At 32.3% G+C, this 14,066-nt stretch overlaps 1 protein-coding gene across 1 annotated transcript in view; it reads right to left on the bottom strand.

Annotated features, from left to right (window-relative positions):
• The window catches only part of LOC126883378 (musculin-like), a 32,531-nt gene extending 19,070 nt beyond the window's left edge, over positions 1-13,461 (bottom strand). The window contains exons 1-2 of the mRNA XM_050648876.1: positions 13,314-13,461; positions 3,848-4,139 (exon numbers count right to left, since the gene is read on the bottom strand). Of these exons, the coding sequence (XP_050504833.1) occupies positions 3,848-4,132 (285 nt within the window). The 5' untranslated portion in view covers positions 4,133-4,139; positions 13,314-13,461. The remainder of the gene's footprint in view (positions 1-3,847; positions 4,140-13,313) is intronic.
• Positions 13,462-14,066: the final 605 nt, after the last annotated feature.

The raw sequence follows: 14,066 nt of genomic DNA, 5'->3' as shown, positions 1-14,066 counted from the left end.
TGATCTGATTTTATTTTTTTCTCTTTATTTTTTGGTGTAATGAAAATAGGTTCCTCTGTAGATGTGCTAGTTGTTGGAGAGATTTGGGATATTGTGCGTTTGTTTTGTGCTTTATCTGTGTTTATATGCATTTCCCTATTTTCTAGATCAATTTTTTGTTCGTTTGTTGTTTGAGAATCTTCTTTGGTAGGGTGTAGGTGTGGTTCTTGCTGTTGGGTATTTAGAGATTGGGTTTTTTGTTGTACGTTTTCTTCTTTCGACTGTTGTTGATGAGTGTTTGTCTGGGTTTTTTGGATTGGTGGATTAGTTGTTTTTTCAATCAGGTTTGTATTTGGAAATGTATTATTTGATGTTGGATAATCCGTTGTATTTGCAGTAGACATTGGGCAGTTTTTTGTTAAGTGGTTGGTTTGCTTACATGTTTGACAAGCTTGGTTATCTAACGATAGGAAAATCCTGTATGTCGTTTCTTCATGTGTGATAAGGAATGAATCAGGTAGGGTCTGGTTAATTACTGGAGATATGTATATTTGGCGTCTGAAACTCAAAATATGCTGGAATTGTGGTGTTGATGTGCCTATTCTTAGGAATGTTAAGGGTGACAGAAGATTCAATCCATGTGATTTTAATGCAGATGTTAGGACTGAGTGTGGGATTGAGGGGCAGACACCGGACAATATCAACCGTTGACTAGGGCTAATCAGTCTACGAGCCTGTAGGAGTTGTTGGTTTATTTGAATTTTTTCATTTTTGTTTATAAAATCCTCAACTAGTTTTTCGTTTGCTAAATATATACATACTCTATTATTTGATAATTTTGAACAGAAGATAATGTGGGTTGGTTGTATATGAAGACTCAGAGCGGATAGGTAATCTTCTATTTTGGTATTTTCAATTGAATCGAATATAATTGCTTGTTTTCTTGATGGGAACATATTGGTTTGTGGTGCTTGATTGGCTATGGAAGAATATGTAGGTGATCCATTTAATTGATTTTGTGGAGGAGTTGTTTGGTATATTATTATCTGTAGGATTTTCATAGTGACTTGAATCATCCATTTTTAATAATCATTATTTGTGTACAGTTAATTGGAGTACGGTCCTGGCAAACCTCCGTAGACCGCTGTGGCGGTTTCGGAACAAGTTTACCAACTGGTTCTAGAGCTTTTGTAGGTTATCTGTTTATGTTTGAATATAGTATTGATAAAACTAAAAATTGTTATCGTTTAAAATAACTTACTGTTTTGCTGTTTAGTTTTTGGTACTACACTACTTTATATCACTATTTATTGAAATAATATTTAGTATTTCACTAGTTATTTAATTTATTGTCGCAGCTCGATTTTAAAACAGTATTCGCTACTATGTTCAGAGTCGGCCTCCAAGAATTTCTTTATATTAGCAAAAGTAATGATTTCAACAATTATTTTGAAGGTTTAGAATGCATATTTTTGAAAAACACTTATAATTTAAAAAAATCAGAAATTCTAAAATTTTTATTCTCTTTTGATACTCCAAAAATACTCAGTATACGTAAAAAGTGATATATGTATAACAAAATTTTAGTTTTTTCTGTATCAAATACTTATTTTATTTTAAATATTTTACCTTTTTACTATTTCTTTATGGTAAAAAATAACCGAGATAGAAACGTGTAAATCTTAAATTTTGCTGCGAGAACCATGTAACCGGGGCCTTTTATTTAAAAAAAAGTAAGGGGTTTAAAAGATTAGGTGGTTTAATAACCATTAAAATTAAGTTTCAAATGTTTTTAGGCAAACCTGATATCGTAAAAATTAACGTAGGTAATTAAAAAAACAATAACTTTTTTGTAAAAATTTTTAAAAGATAAATTCTGAAAAATATTTTCTGTATAAATTTTAATCCTATCAACTTGTCCGGAGGCTCATTTAATAGATATTTCTAAGTACTTTGACAAATGTTTAAGAAGTTTATGTAATAAAATGCATAATTTTCCCGTTATTTAAGCTTGAATACTTAGATTTGGGTACTCACCGAAAAAAATATACATTCAGTTACCTATGGCTATAACTCACTTTTAGTTAACATTAAAAGGTTTTTCCACTAAGGAGTTTATTTCGTTTTTTTATTAGCTTCAATTTTGGTAATAATAATTTTTTTGCAAAATCTTATAGTTTTTGAGTTATTTATGAAAAATCGGTTAAAAACATGCATTTTTCTCACGAAAAATGAAAATCTTTGATCTTGAATCACTCAAAAAGTTTTAAATTATTTTAATAACTTTATGAATGATGTATCTTAGTCGTCTTTATTTTGTATCAGATTTTCAGCTTGTTTAATAATTTCTTCATTGCTTCATTTTGGCAAATATGTTAATAACACGAAAACGTTGATAAATAAGTCGATAAGATTCCAGACGTCTACTCAGGTCTCTTATCCGAGTGTCGATTTTAATATAGAATGTGTGGATCTTCATCGGATCAGTAGTTGAAAAGTTTGGTTCATCATCGGCCCCCTCGTCAAATTGAATTTTTCTTTTTCGCTTTCTTATTTCTTTATATGTTTTATTTGAGCACAATTTTTTTGGCTTCCTTGCGGTAAAGTAATTTGAAAGAGCTTCATACTGTTTAATGACAGAACCCAGATCCATAATTTTTATATAAAAATATTTTTTTGTACAGTATTTTTGCCACCCTCTCATAATGTGCCGCCCTAGGCAACTGCCTATATTGCCTAATGGATAAAGCAGCCCTGCTCGTTCATCTTCAATACCATATTCAACATTATCGTGATAGTTTTGAAGATATCATGTAGTTTTGAAGCGCACTTCTTTATTTGACTATCACTCAGTTTTGGAAAACACACAGGACACCATATACTGAGTTCACTGACTCATACGCTGTCAACCGACGGTTGAGCTCATTAATCAGCTTATCCAAAATTGGTACATATTTTGAAATTAGCATTATCAAAATGTAGTTTTCTTGCTAGCTTTCTCTCGTCGGAATATTCAGAGTATTGTAGATCGCAGACTTTCTGCTTGTAGTAAGAAAAATAATTTCTTTGCGATTTTAAGAACTCAAAAAGGGAATTTAGAAGCTGAACTGCAGTTTGAAGGTCAATCTCTTTTCTCTGTAATGACTTATTGACAGCTTTCATGCGTTATGAAATTGTTGCCCAAAAGTAATTCATTATGAATGTTTCTTTTTTGACATTTGTTTCAACAAACACTTATCCCCATGAACTGTTTCAGATTTCTGATTAGTGTCTTCACTAATTAAGCGAGAGAGTGCGGCACAACGAATGCAAATTACAAGTTTGTTCTTAAAAAAATGAGCCTGGAGACCATTGAATTTGCCTGACATGTTTGTTGCATTGTCGTGTGATTCTACTCTCATTTAAAATCGGTCATTCTCTTCCAAAGAACAAAACCAAACTAAGAAGAAATAAAGGGCTAAATAATAAATTCCGTTGAAAACTAGAGCGAAAGGTATGGGTGTGTTCGTAGTTCTCTGGTACTCTTCTTTCTACAAAACGGCGTTCATTAGCGACTTCACAAGAATAGAAAGGCTTTCTATTCTCTATCACTTTTATGGAATTGCGCGATATTTGAATTCTTCAACATATGATTTATAATTTTTATTTAATTGTAATTATTATTTTTTCATTTTGGGCCCTGCGAGGCCCCCCTTGGCACCGAGGCCCCTAGGCAACTGCCTACTTTGCCTAATGATTAATCCGGCACTGATTATGAAGACAGATAGAGATAAATCAATCAGAAAATGAGACCTACATCGAGATTGGGATATAAAGAGCCACAAAGTAGAGTAATCAGTGTACTATCATTTTTATAAAATAAACTTACCAGAGTGAGGGGATGTTTTGGGAGATTATCACCGGAGACTGGTTCATCCATCAGTATCGCTCTAAGGTGAGCAATATAACTAGTAGCAAGTCGCAAAGTGTCCAGTTTTGACAATTTTGTATCCGCTGGTACCCACGGTAAAGTGGTTTTCAAACGGCAAAAGGCTTTACTAAGTACGCGCATGCGCGCCCTCTCGCGTTCATTGGCAGCGTTGCGTTGAGGACGTCTCGAATCGTCGTGTTCATCTTCAGAATCTGTGTCTTGCGAGCGACGCTTACGTGGCATCCTACATCTAGAAAATACAGAAATGGTGTAAAATTTTATGAGCAAGATGAGAAGAAGAAGAAAACAAAACTACAAACAACAATAAATTAACTCAATTGCCTAAGAGTAAAGGAACAAGGGTATAAACTCTAAGATAAAATAATAATTATAAAACAAATATGGTTCGAAAACTATTTTCTTGTTGCATTTCTGTTATTTACTATGAGAATAAATTTTAATTTTAAAATACGATACGTTTCACGTTTTGACGTTTTTCATTTTCATATCGGAAGTCGTTCTCAATATACGGTATTCACAGGTACGTAGCTAGGAAAAGTGCTTGAGGGGGGGGGGTACAAACTCAACTCAATTTTTTTGTTAGATTAGAATTAGAGGATTTTAGAATAAATTTTAGATATATATGCAAATTTGAAAAAAAAACTATTTTAATATTTTAAAAATTGTTTTTTGTTATTTTCTCATTTAATTAAAAAAGATTTTTAAATTTAATAAAATATTTTAACCATGTAAAACTTATATTTTAACAATTTTTTTCAAATTACTTTTACCAAGTTTTTATACCTACTACTCTACAATCTCACCCTAGTAAGTTATTTTTTTATCCTAATTTCACACATCTTTCATGTATCTTTAATATCATTTTAGCGTCCCTGATGATGTTATTGACTACTAACGAAATATAGGATTCCGTAGAAAAGACTACACCTGGTCTTCTATTCAGCCAATAAAATGTTCGTTTCCCATCTTGTTTCCGGGTAGTTTTCACTTAGATAACGAAATTGAAAATGGTTATTCATTTTTGATTTACATGTTTACTCTGATTGGAGTACGAAGGGAACCATTCTCGTTGCAACTTTACCGCGCTGAGCAGATGGTACGTGAATTATAAATTGTAAAATTCCGTCATCTTCCTTAGTCTCAGCATCCGTTATGGCTTGCAAATTGTAGAAGCCTCGGAGGTGTTACCAGAGAAGGTTCCCGTTGTTTTCAGTCTGGTAGGATGTAGAATAGCATTTATAAATGTTGTTTTATGTGCTGTTAGATTGAAAACTTAATTTTTTAATTAAATAACCTTTCAAATGAGTTACAACACGACCCCTATATTCTCATTTAAAGAAATCATCGATGACGTCATCACGCCCAGATGGATGACGTCACTCATATAATATGTACCTATGCAAAAATATCATAATTTAAAAATAAAAATTGACCTATTTCGGAATTTTTCCTTAAAGTCGCCGGTTTACGAAATAACGAATTTATTCGTTTCATTTGCACCATACTGTATGTAAAAGTAAGGAGGTATATAATAACACAAAGAATGTATTAGATAGGTGACTGAAACATTATAAGAGTTACTTTACACCATTAGAACCTCCTTTAATCCAAGAAGTACTGGATAGAATAAACCATCTACAACATGACAAAACTCCAGAAAGTGACAGTATACGTGCAGAACTTATTAAATTTGGGGGCGATAGTCTCACTATCCAGATACATAAAATAGCAGTAAGAGCTTGGAATGAGGAAAAAATCCAGGAAGAGTGGTGTACTTGAATTGTTTGTCCGTTACACAAAAAGGTTAATCAATTGGAATGCAGAAGCTATAGGGGTATAACCCTTCTTAACACAGTAGGTACCTATACAAAATATTTTTGAGTATCTTTTGGTCGCCTAAGTGCATATTTACAGGAGCTTCTTGACGAATATCAAAGTGGTTTTAGGTCTGGTCGATCAACAATGGACCCGATTTTTGTGCTGAGACAGATACTAAAAAAAAACAACCAATTCAATATCGATACCTCCCACCTCTTCATATATTTTAAATCAGCCTATGATAGTGTGCTACGAAGTAAATTGTATGAAATCATGAACGAATTGTTGTTTGCAGGAAGATGCGATGTCGTGCCTCCTTTTCAAAATAGTCTTGGAAAAGGCGCTTAGAGATGCCAGAATTGAAAACAGCTGAAAATTTTTTAATAAATCCTCACACATTATGGTTAATGTATACGATCTAGACCTAATTGCTGGCACAACAGCCAATATAGAAAAATGTACACCACTTTCTAAAGTGCCTCAAAGAATATGGGTCTACAAATAAATAAAGAAAAAAACAAAATGTTGGCATCAACAACCAATAACAGAGACAGAAACCTCGATCCCCAATTCACCACTGGTGAAGCGTCCATGTAACCACTGTTACCATTGGTAACAGTTAAAAATCTTGCAAATAAATATTTTATGACGATGAATTTTATTTATTTACTATTTAACTATTTACCAATATTTTTACCAATCTTCTTCTTCTTTAGGTGCCATGTCTGTATTCAGACGTTGGCCGTCATCATGTTTACAATTTCTTGAAATCTCTCTCTATCGGCTGCTGCGCGAAATAATTCTTCTACTGTGCAGCCACACCATTGTCTAATATTACGTAGCGATGAAAGTTTCTTTCGACAAATCCGTCTCTCTCCCTCCACTTTTCCTTGTATTATAAGGCGAAGCAGATGGTATTTAGGTCCTCTAATTATATGGCCGAATTATTCTGTTTTTCTCCTCTTTATGATGCTTATGAGCAGACGTTCTGAATTCAGCATTTGAAGAACATCTTCATTGGAAGTGTGCGAAATCCACGATATCTTTAGGATTCGTCGATAGCACCACAATTCGAATGCTTCTATTTTGTTTAGCATTGTGGTTTTTAACGTCCATGTCTCACAACTATACAATAGGATAGACCACACATAACATTTCAGCACCTTCTTTCGAATATTCATCGACAGGTTTCTGTTACATAAAACTGGTTTCCAGGTTTTTACCAATATAAATATATTATTATATTATGTGGTAATAGTACCTAACTCAGTAAATAGCCAACTACTCGTAGACACGAAAATATTGGCGAGTTTATGTGACTCAGTTGCATTTTATTATACTCTGTTACCAGACTCATTTCTGGTTACAATGGTAATATACCCACGCTGGCGCTCGGGACCGGCCAGTGACTGAAAATTTTGAAGAAGCGACGGCATAAGCGCGCTGTGTATCAGTAGCGCTGTTACCAGATTTAAAATTGGTGACAGTACCTATAAAAAGTGTGCGTGCAGTTAACCATGGATGAGTGTCGCTTCTTAATCGATCAACTACTTGAAAAGTAATTCTCCTTGTATAATTTTGAAGAAAAACATGAGATTAAAAATGAAAGACCTATTCTATACAATTTAAAAAAGGAATCAATAAAAGTAGTTTGATATTTTAAATTTAGTTGGTACAGTGAAAATTCTTGGTTATATTATGGTTGCAAGAAATATATACTGTATTGTTGGCCATGTCTTCTGGTTTCTACAGAAAAATGGGTGGACCAGGTTCACGATTTAAATAGTGTTAGATTTTTAAAAAGGAGACATGAGGCCGTTACCTACATGTAATATGTATACCCAATTTGATTTAGTTTGGCAAAACAAAAATCAAAAGTTCTCTTAACCAAGCTTTTAAAGCAAATATTGCTTAACATAATGAGTTTGTTAAAACAATAGATAGGTATATCCTTAGCACACTTATAATAGATACTGTATGTTTTTGGGCCAAACAAGAACTAGCGTTTCGTGGTCATTTTGAGTGCGACGACTCTGACAATCCAGGCAATTACAGGGAATTGTTAACATTAATTGCCAAAAAAGATCAAAAATTTTGTCAACATCTAGAAACATCTGTTTTTTTGAGAGTTTCAAGTGATATGCAAAATGATATTATTGAAGCTACACTAACCGGCACAAAATTCGGCCACCCAAAATTTTTTATTAAGTTTCACAATTTATATCATTATTATTTGTGCTCCGATTTTCAAGATTCTTACAGCAGTTTGTAGGTACATTTATTCATATTGTTTGGTATTATTCCGGTAACAAAAATTTTTGCTTGCATGTCATTGTATAGGGGTGAAAGGAAGCGTTGTATTTTCTCCCAATTTTAAAAAATTCTGTGGAAAAATGGAATAGCTGATTTTGTTTCATAGTTCTGTCATATTTTCCCGGAGGCATCACCAACATTTTGTTTTTTGAATTATCCGAATATCTTTTTTCTTGTTAGAGCTGTACCATTTTTTGTAAATAAAAACATTGATTGACTCATACAATTGAGGTTGGATTGATAAGATTAGAATGGCCCGCATGCAGCCCAGATCTCAATCATATTGAGCATTTATGGGATGAATAAAAAAGCTATTTGCCGTCATCCTAGGCCTCCAGAAAATTTGGTACAGTTATGGCCCCGGTAGAGGAATATCGGGCTATTCCCCAGGCAAGGAACAGATTGCGAGCAGTCGTTGGTGCAAGAGGTGGACATAACCGCTATTGATTTGTTTTTTTTGTTGTTAAATTTGTTTTGTTTTGTTAATTTTAGTGCGTTTGATATTTTTAATTAAATAAACCTTCAAAGCAGTGTTTTTAATTACAGCTCTTACAAGAAAAGAGATATTCAAATAATTCAAAAAACAAGACCTTAGTAATATCTCCAGAATAATACAAAAGGAGTATGAAATAAAATCAGCCCTCCAATTTTTCCACAGAATTTTTTAAAGTTAGGAGAAAAAACAACGCTTACATTCACCCCCGTATAATGCCATCTAAGCAAAAATTTTTTGTTACCGGAATAATAGCAATTGACATCAATATATGTACCTACAAACTCGTGCAAGAATCTTTAAAATCGAAGTACAAATAATAAAGTTATAGATTGTCAAACTTAATCAAAAATTTTGGGTGGCGGAATTTTGTGCCGGTGAGTGGTTATATACATTTAGCCATATTTTCATTTTTTTTAAATAAGATTTTTTGCATCTGGTTTTGGTAACACTTCAGAAAAAGTCACGCGTCGCCACTGCAATTCACTGTTAATAACTTTACTTTTAAAGTGGTGGACAAATTCATATACTTAGCTCACTGATCACCAATGACAACTCCATAACGAAAGATATCAGATGGAGAATAATTCTGCCAAACAAGAGCTATTTTGGGCTGCATAAACACATGAAAAATAGAAATAGTCAAAAAACAAAAATTACAATAAACAAAACCTTTATACTGCCAGTGCTGCCATATAGATCGGAAACATGGATCATCTCCAAAATAGGTGAAAATTTCTTGCTCATATTAGAACGAAGAATCTTGAGAGAAATATTCGATGGTATTTGTGAAAAAGGTATTTGGAGAAGGAGGTACAACTATCTAAATCTTAGATGGAAGAATAGTGTAGATAAAAATGCCAAAGAAAAAGGTGCAGAAAACTGGCAACGATTGGGAGTGGATAGAGCTGACTGGTGAAATAGACTTGGGAAGGTCAGGGTTACACTAATAGGGCTGTAGCACCAAAGATGATGATATCCTAAGCGTTAACGGTAAATTAGAGAAAATCTTAACACTATTTCAGTGAATATCTGAATACACAAAAACTGACCAAAAATAAAAGTACTTACAAAAGAAAATAAATAGTCAACTCTTAGTCAATAGTCAATAGTCAAGGTTTGTTCTAGCAAACAGTTAAACTAGTCAGAAACCGTCAGCAAACAGTTGGTCAGTGAGAGAACATAATACACACCAGTGCTATACCCTCTACTCCCGCTGGTCCGCTATTCGCTGATGGTTTCAAACCGTTTGAAACTGATGCTAGAACAAACCTAATATATTGTTCAATTTCTAAGATATTCACGATATTCACGTTCAATTTTAAACGAAGAAAGTTTAACTAGTGTGTCAGTCCTTTAAATACGTAGCCGAAACTCCAAACAGAAAAAGGAACACTGACAGACATTACAAGACTTAAATAAACTTATGCGGGGCATGGGGCACGGTTGCGGAATGGGAAATGGACAAAAGAAAATTTTGAAATAAAGGCCAAGTAGTGAAAAATGCAGCAGAATTAGATTGCAACAGCACAAAATAGAAATGGTGTGCACTGTATAATGATGACGGTGAGATAATCCTGAGAAAACCAATAAATATTCTTGAAAAATTTAAACGCAGAATGAAAGAATTCCGAGGGCCGAAAGACCCTTAGAATAAACAAAAAGTTTCTTTTTAATAAGATATTTAAAATTATAAATCACACTAAAAATAATTATCCCTTTTATTATAATAAATCCTTTTCTGCAACCAAAATTTATAGAATCCGGTGAATTATCAGTGTCCTTGTATACAAGTGACCATTTAATAAAAATAAAAATTTTAACTGAAAAACTAGTGAATACCACATAGCCTTTCTGGTAACATTGATCTACTTCGCGAAAGCTTTTGTTAGCATAAAGCACTTGGCGTTTAAAAGCGCTTTAAAGATAGGCAGAAAACCAATAACCGTATAAGAACAGTTAAATATATGAAAGACAAATACACAAGTAAACATAACTATTAGAATGTAACAACACATAATAACAAAGGTCAAGGTCAATAACTAGGTATTATTTTCTGGACAACTAATCAAAATAATCAAACAAAATCAAACTGCATACAAAGACAAACATAGGTTGCGTGGGTGGTGTGTATGATAAATGGGGTTATACTCTTAACATAAAAAAAAGCAATACTATAAACAAAAGACGGGTACATTTTAGAACAGGTCAACAAGTTTAAGTACCTGGGATGTTGGATCAATAGCTGCCTAAATCCTGATTTTGAAATCAGAGAGTAGAACGGGTCAAAAAATTAGACTGAAAATTAGAGATTTTTCGAAAAAATTAGACTGTTATGTTAATTAACTAGTTTTGATGCGGAATTAGTCACAATTTTACTGAAAAAATGCTTTTATTAACGTTTCGACGCCCAAATCGGGTGTCGTTGTCAAAATACAAAAAATATTTTTTGTATTTTGACAACGACACCCGATGTTGGCGTCGAAACGTTAATAAAATCATTTTTTTAGTAAAATTGTGGCTTATTTCCCATCAAAACTATTTAATTGCAAAAATGCCACAAGAAAAAGCTTCAGAACAACATGTTATGTTAATCTCGAATAAAACTTGATATTCGATTTAGTGCAGTCACTGAAGGTTTTCACCTCCGATTTCGTTGAACCTGCATTGATTTTCATGAAAGTTGGTGAGTAATTAGAGGATACCTCAAGGAACAAAGGTGACATGATGCCAACTTGCGCTTTTACCCTGGGGGTGGATGCCACCCCTTCTCGGGGGTGAAAATTATTTTATTAAAAATAATACCATAAGTCCATAGAGGGACAAATTATAAGCAAAATTTGTTATATAAAGTTATTAAAATAAATCAACACTTTTTGAGTTATTAAAGACCAAAAATTTTATTTTTTCGTAAAAAAATGCATGTTTTAAATCAGTTTTTCACGTATAAATCAAAAACTATAAGCTTTTACAAAAAAGTTATTATTACTGAAATTGAAGATAATAAAAAATTGAATACATTCCTTACATAAAAAACTAAACTAATGTTAGTTCAAAGTGAGTTATTGGCAATTGAATGTTAATTTTTTTCGACGAGTACTCAAACTATTCAAGCTTAAATAACGGGAAAACGATTCAATGTATAAAATATTCCTGCTTAACATTTGTCAAAGTACTTCGGAATACCTACCAAATGAGCTTCAGAACAAGGTAATAGCGTCAAAATAAGGCAAGTTATAATGAAAATAAAAGAACCGTTTCGAATTTTTTAGGAAAAAGTGAAAAATTAAACATACGCCATTTCCACAAAAATTAAAATTTATAGTAATCCTTACAAGAACTTTTTTTTATTAGCATAAGTAATGTTTTTGATAATTTTGACCGCTTTAGAATGTATATTTTTGAAAAAAAGATATAATTTAAAAGAATCATAATTTTTAAAATTCTTGTAATTCTCATATTCTTTTGATAATAACTCCAAAAATACTCGATATACGTAAAAAATTATATAAACTAAATTTTAGTTCTTTCTGTGCCAAATATTTTACCTGTTTTACTATTTCGATAGGGTAAAAAATCACCGAGATAGAAACGCTTAAATCTTAAATTTTGCTGTGGGAACCATGCAACCGGGGTCATTTAACCTTCTATTTTTAAAAAAGTAAGGAGTCTAAAAGATTAGGTTTAACGTGCTTAAATAGTACTTGGAATTAACTTTCAAACAGTTTTTAGAAGAACCTAATATCTTAACAAGGAACGGAGTTATTAAAAAAAAAACAATAACATTTTTTGGAAAAATTTTTAAAAGATAAATTTTGAAAACAGAGTTTTTTACTCGGCGAAAAAAATATACATTCAATTACCTATAACTCACTTTCAGTTAACACTAAAAGGTTTTTGTAGTAAGGGGTTTATTTCCTTTTTTATTAGCTTCAATTTTAATAATCATACCTTTTTTGTAAAAACTTACACTTTTTAAGTTATTGATGAAAAATTGGTTAAAAACATGCATTTTTCTCAAGAAAAATTAAAATCTTTGATCTTTAATAACTCAAAAAGTTTTGATTTATTTTAATAACTTTAAATAACAAATTTTGCTTGAAATTTGTCCCTCTATCGAATTATGGGGATATTTTTAATAGAATAATTTTCACCCGGCAAAATTTCGAGCCAATGCTTTTTAAATGCATTTATTTTTTTCGAATCCTGAGAAAATTAATACTTAAGTATTTTTGAAAAATTTAGATGCAGAATGAAAGATTACATTATTACGAAAGGCCGAAAGTCCCTGAAAACTTCTACGTCCATTTTAATAAGTTAGAGGGCCGAAAAGAAGAGAAGTGTGATTTTTAATTTTAAATATTTTATTAAAAAGAAACTTTTTGTTTGTTATAATGGACTTTCGGCCCTCTGTAAGAAATGTAACCTTTCATTCTGCGTTTAAATTTTTCAAACATAATTTTCAGGAGTTTTCTCAGGAGTCGAAAAAATAAATGCATTTAAAAAGCACTGGTCAGAAAAATGTTCACTACATAACATCAGATATGAAGATGAAAAGAGGAGTAATCTAATTGTGGAAAGGACAAAAAGACACGGATGCGATGGAAAAACGACCTCCAAAACATCGCAGGTGCAAATCATTAGAGGAGGCTCATTAGAGGAGCTTATATTGGGAGAATGAATTTGACGTAGATAGATATTTAGATTTCAATGAAGACACAATCGGAAAAAAATAAAATAATGATACAATATATACATTTTTATTAATGAGCTACTTACCGGGAAATCACTCACTTCACCCACAAAAACAAATCACAACATCCACTACAGCCTCATTAAACATCAATTAGTGTTTGTCTCTTGACAAATTGGGCGTTAAGTCCCGAAAACCCCCGGGGCGTGTGTGCTTATCATGTCCCGCCCATTTCTTCAGGAATTTCGGGAACACCAATCGCAGCTTTTCGAATTAAGTGTGTTTCGAATTCAGGACTGGAATGTTGTGTATTTTGGAACATATTCAGGATATTTGCGTTGAATTAAAGAATAAGGAGTTTAATATCAGATTTTTAAATCGATATTTTGAGATGTTTTTATTTTTTTAAAATAGGTTTTTAAACCTTTTAAAAAAAGTTAGGGTTAAATAGGGATAAATAAACAAAAATAAAAACATCGTTTACAAACAATTCTGACTTTATATTTGAGATTTCAAGTTTTAGTTCAAACCGAGCCGACGCCAACAATAGTTACACTGCAAGGCATAAGTTAGAGATATAGAAAATTACGCTAATTTTTTTTATTATTTTACATTTTTCTTTATTATTTACACAGTTGTGCAAAGGTTTACTCAAACTCTTTCTTTTGTACTTATACTGGGTGGAAGAAAATACATGTTAAGTCTGCGACACCCAGTAAGGAGAACGAGATACAAATATGACTATACATCGGAATCATATTAGTAGTCTTCTGTTTTGTGAATATTTTGTTTTCAACTGGAATTGGGAATTGAATCTCCCTGATATCTTTGGAAACAAA

Source organism: Diabrotica virgifera, chromosome 1 (genome assembly GCF_917563875.1).
Source record: "Diabrotica virgifera virgifera chromosome 1, PGI_DIABVI_V3a".
Taxonomy (NCBI): domain Eukaryota; kingdom Metazoa; phylum Arthropoda; class Insecta; order Coleoptera; family Chrysomelidae; genus Diabrotica; species Diabrotica virgifera.
The sequence above is the reverse complement of the archived record's forward strand: the minus strand, read 5'-3'. Positions and strand labels throughout refer to the sequence as shown.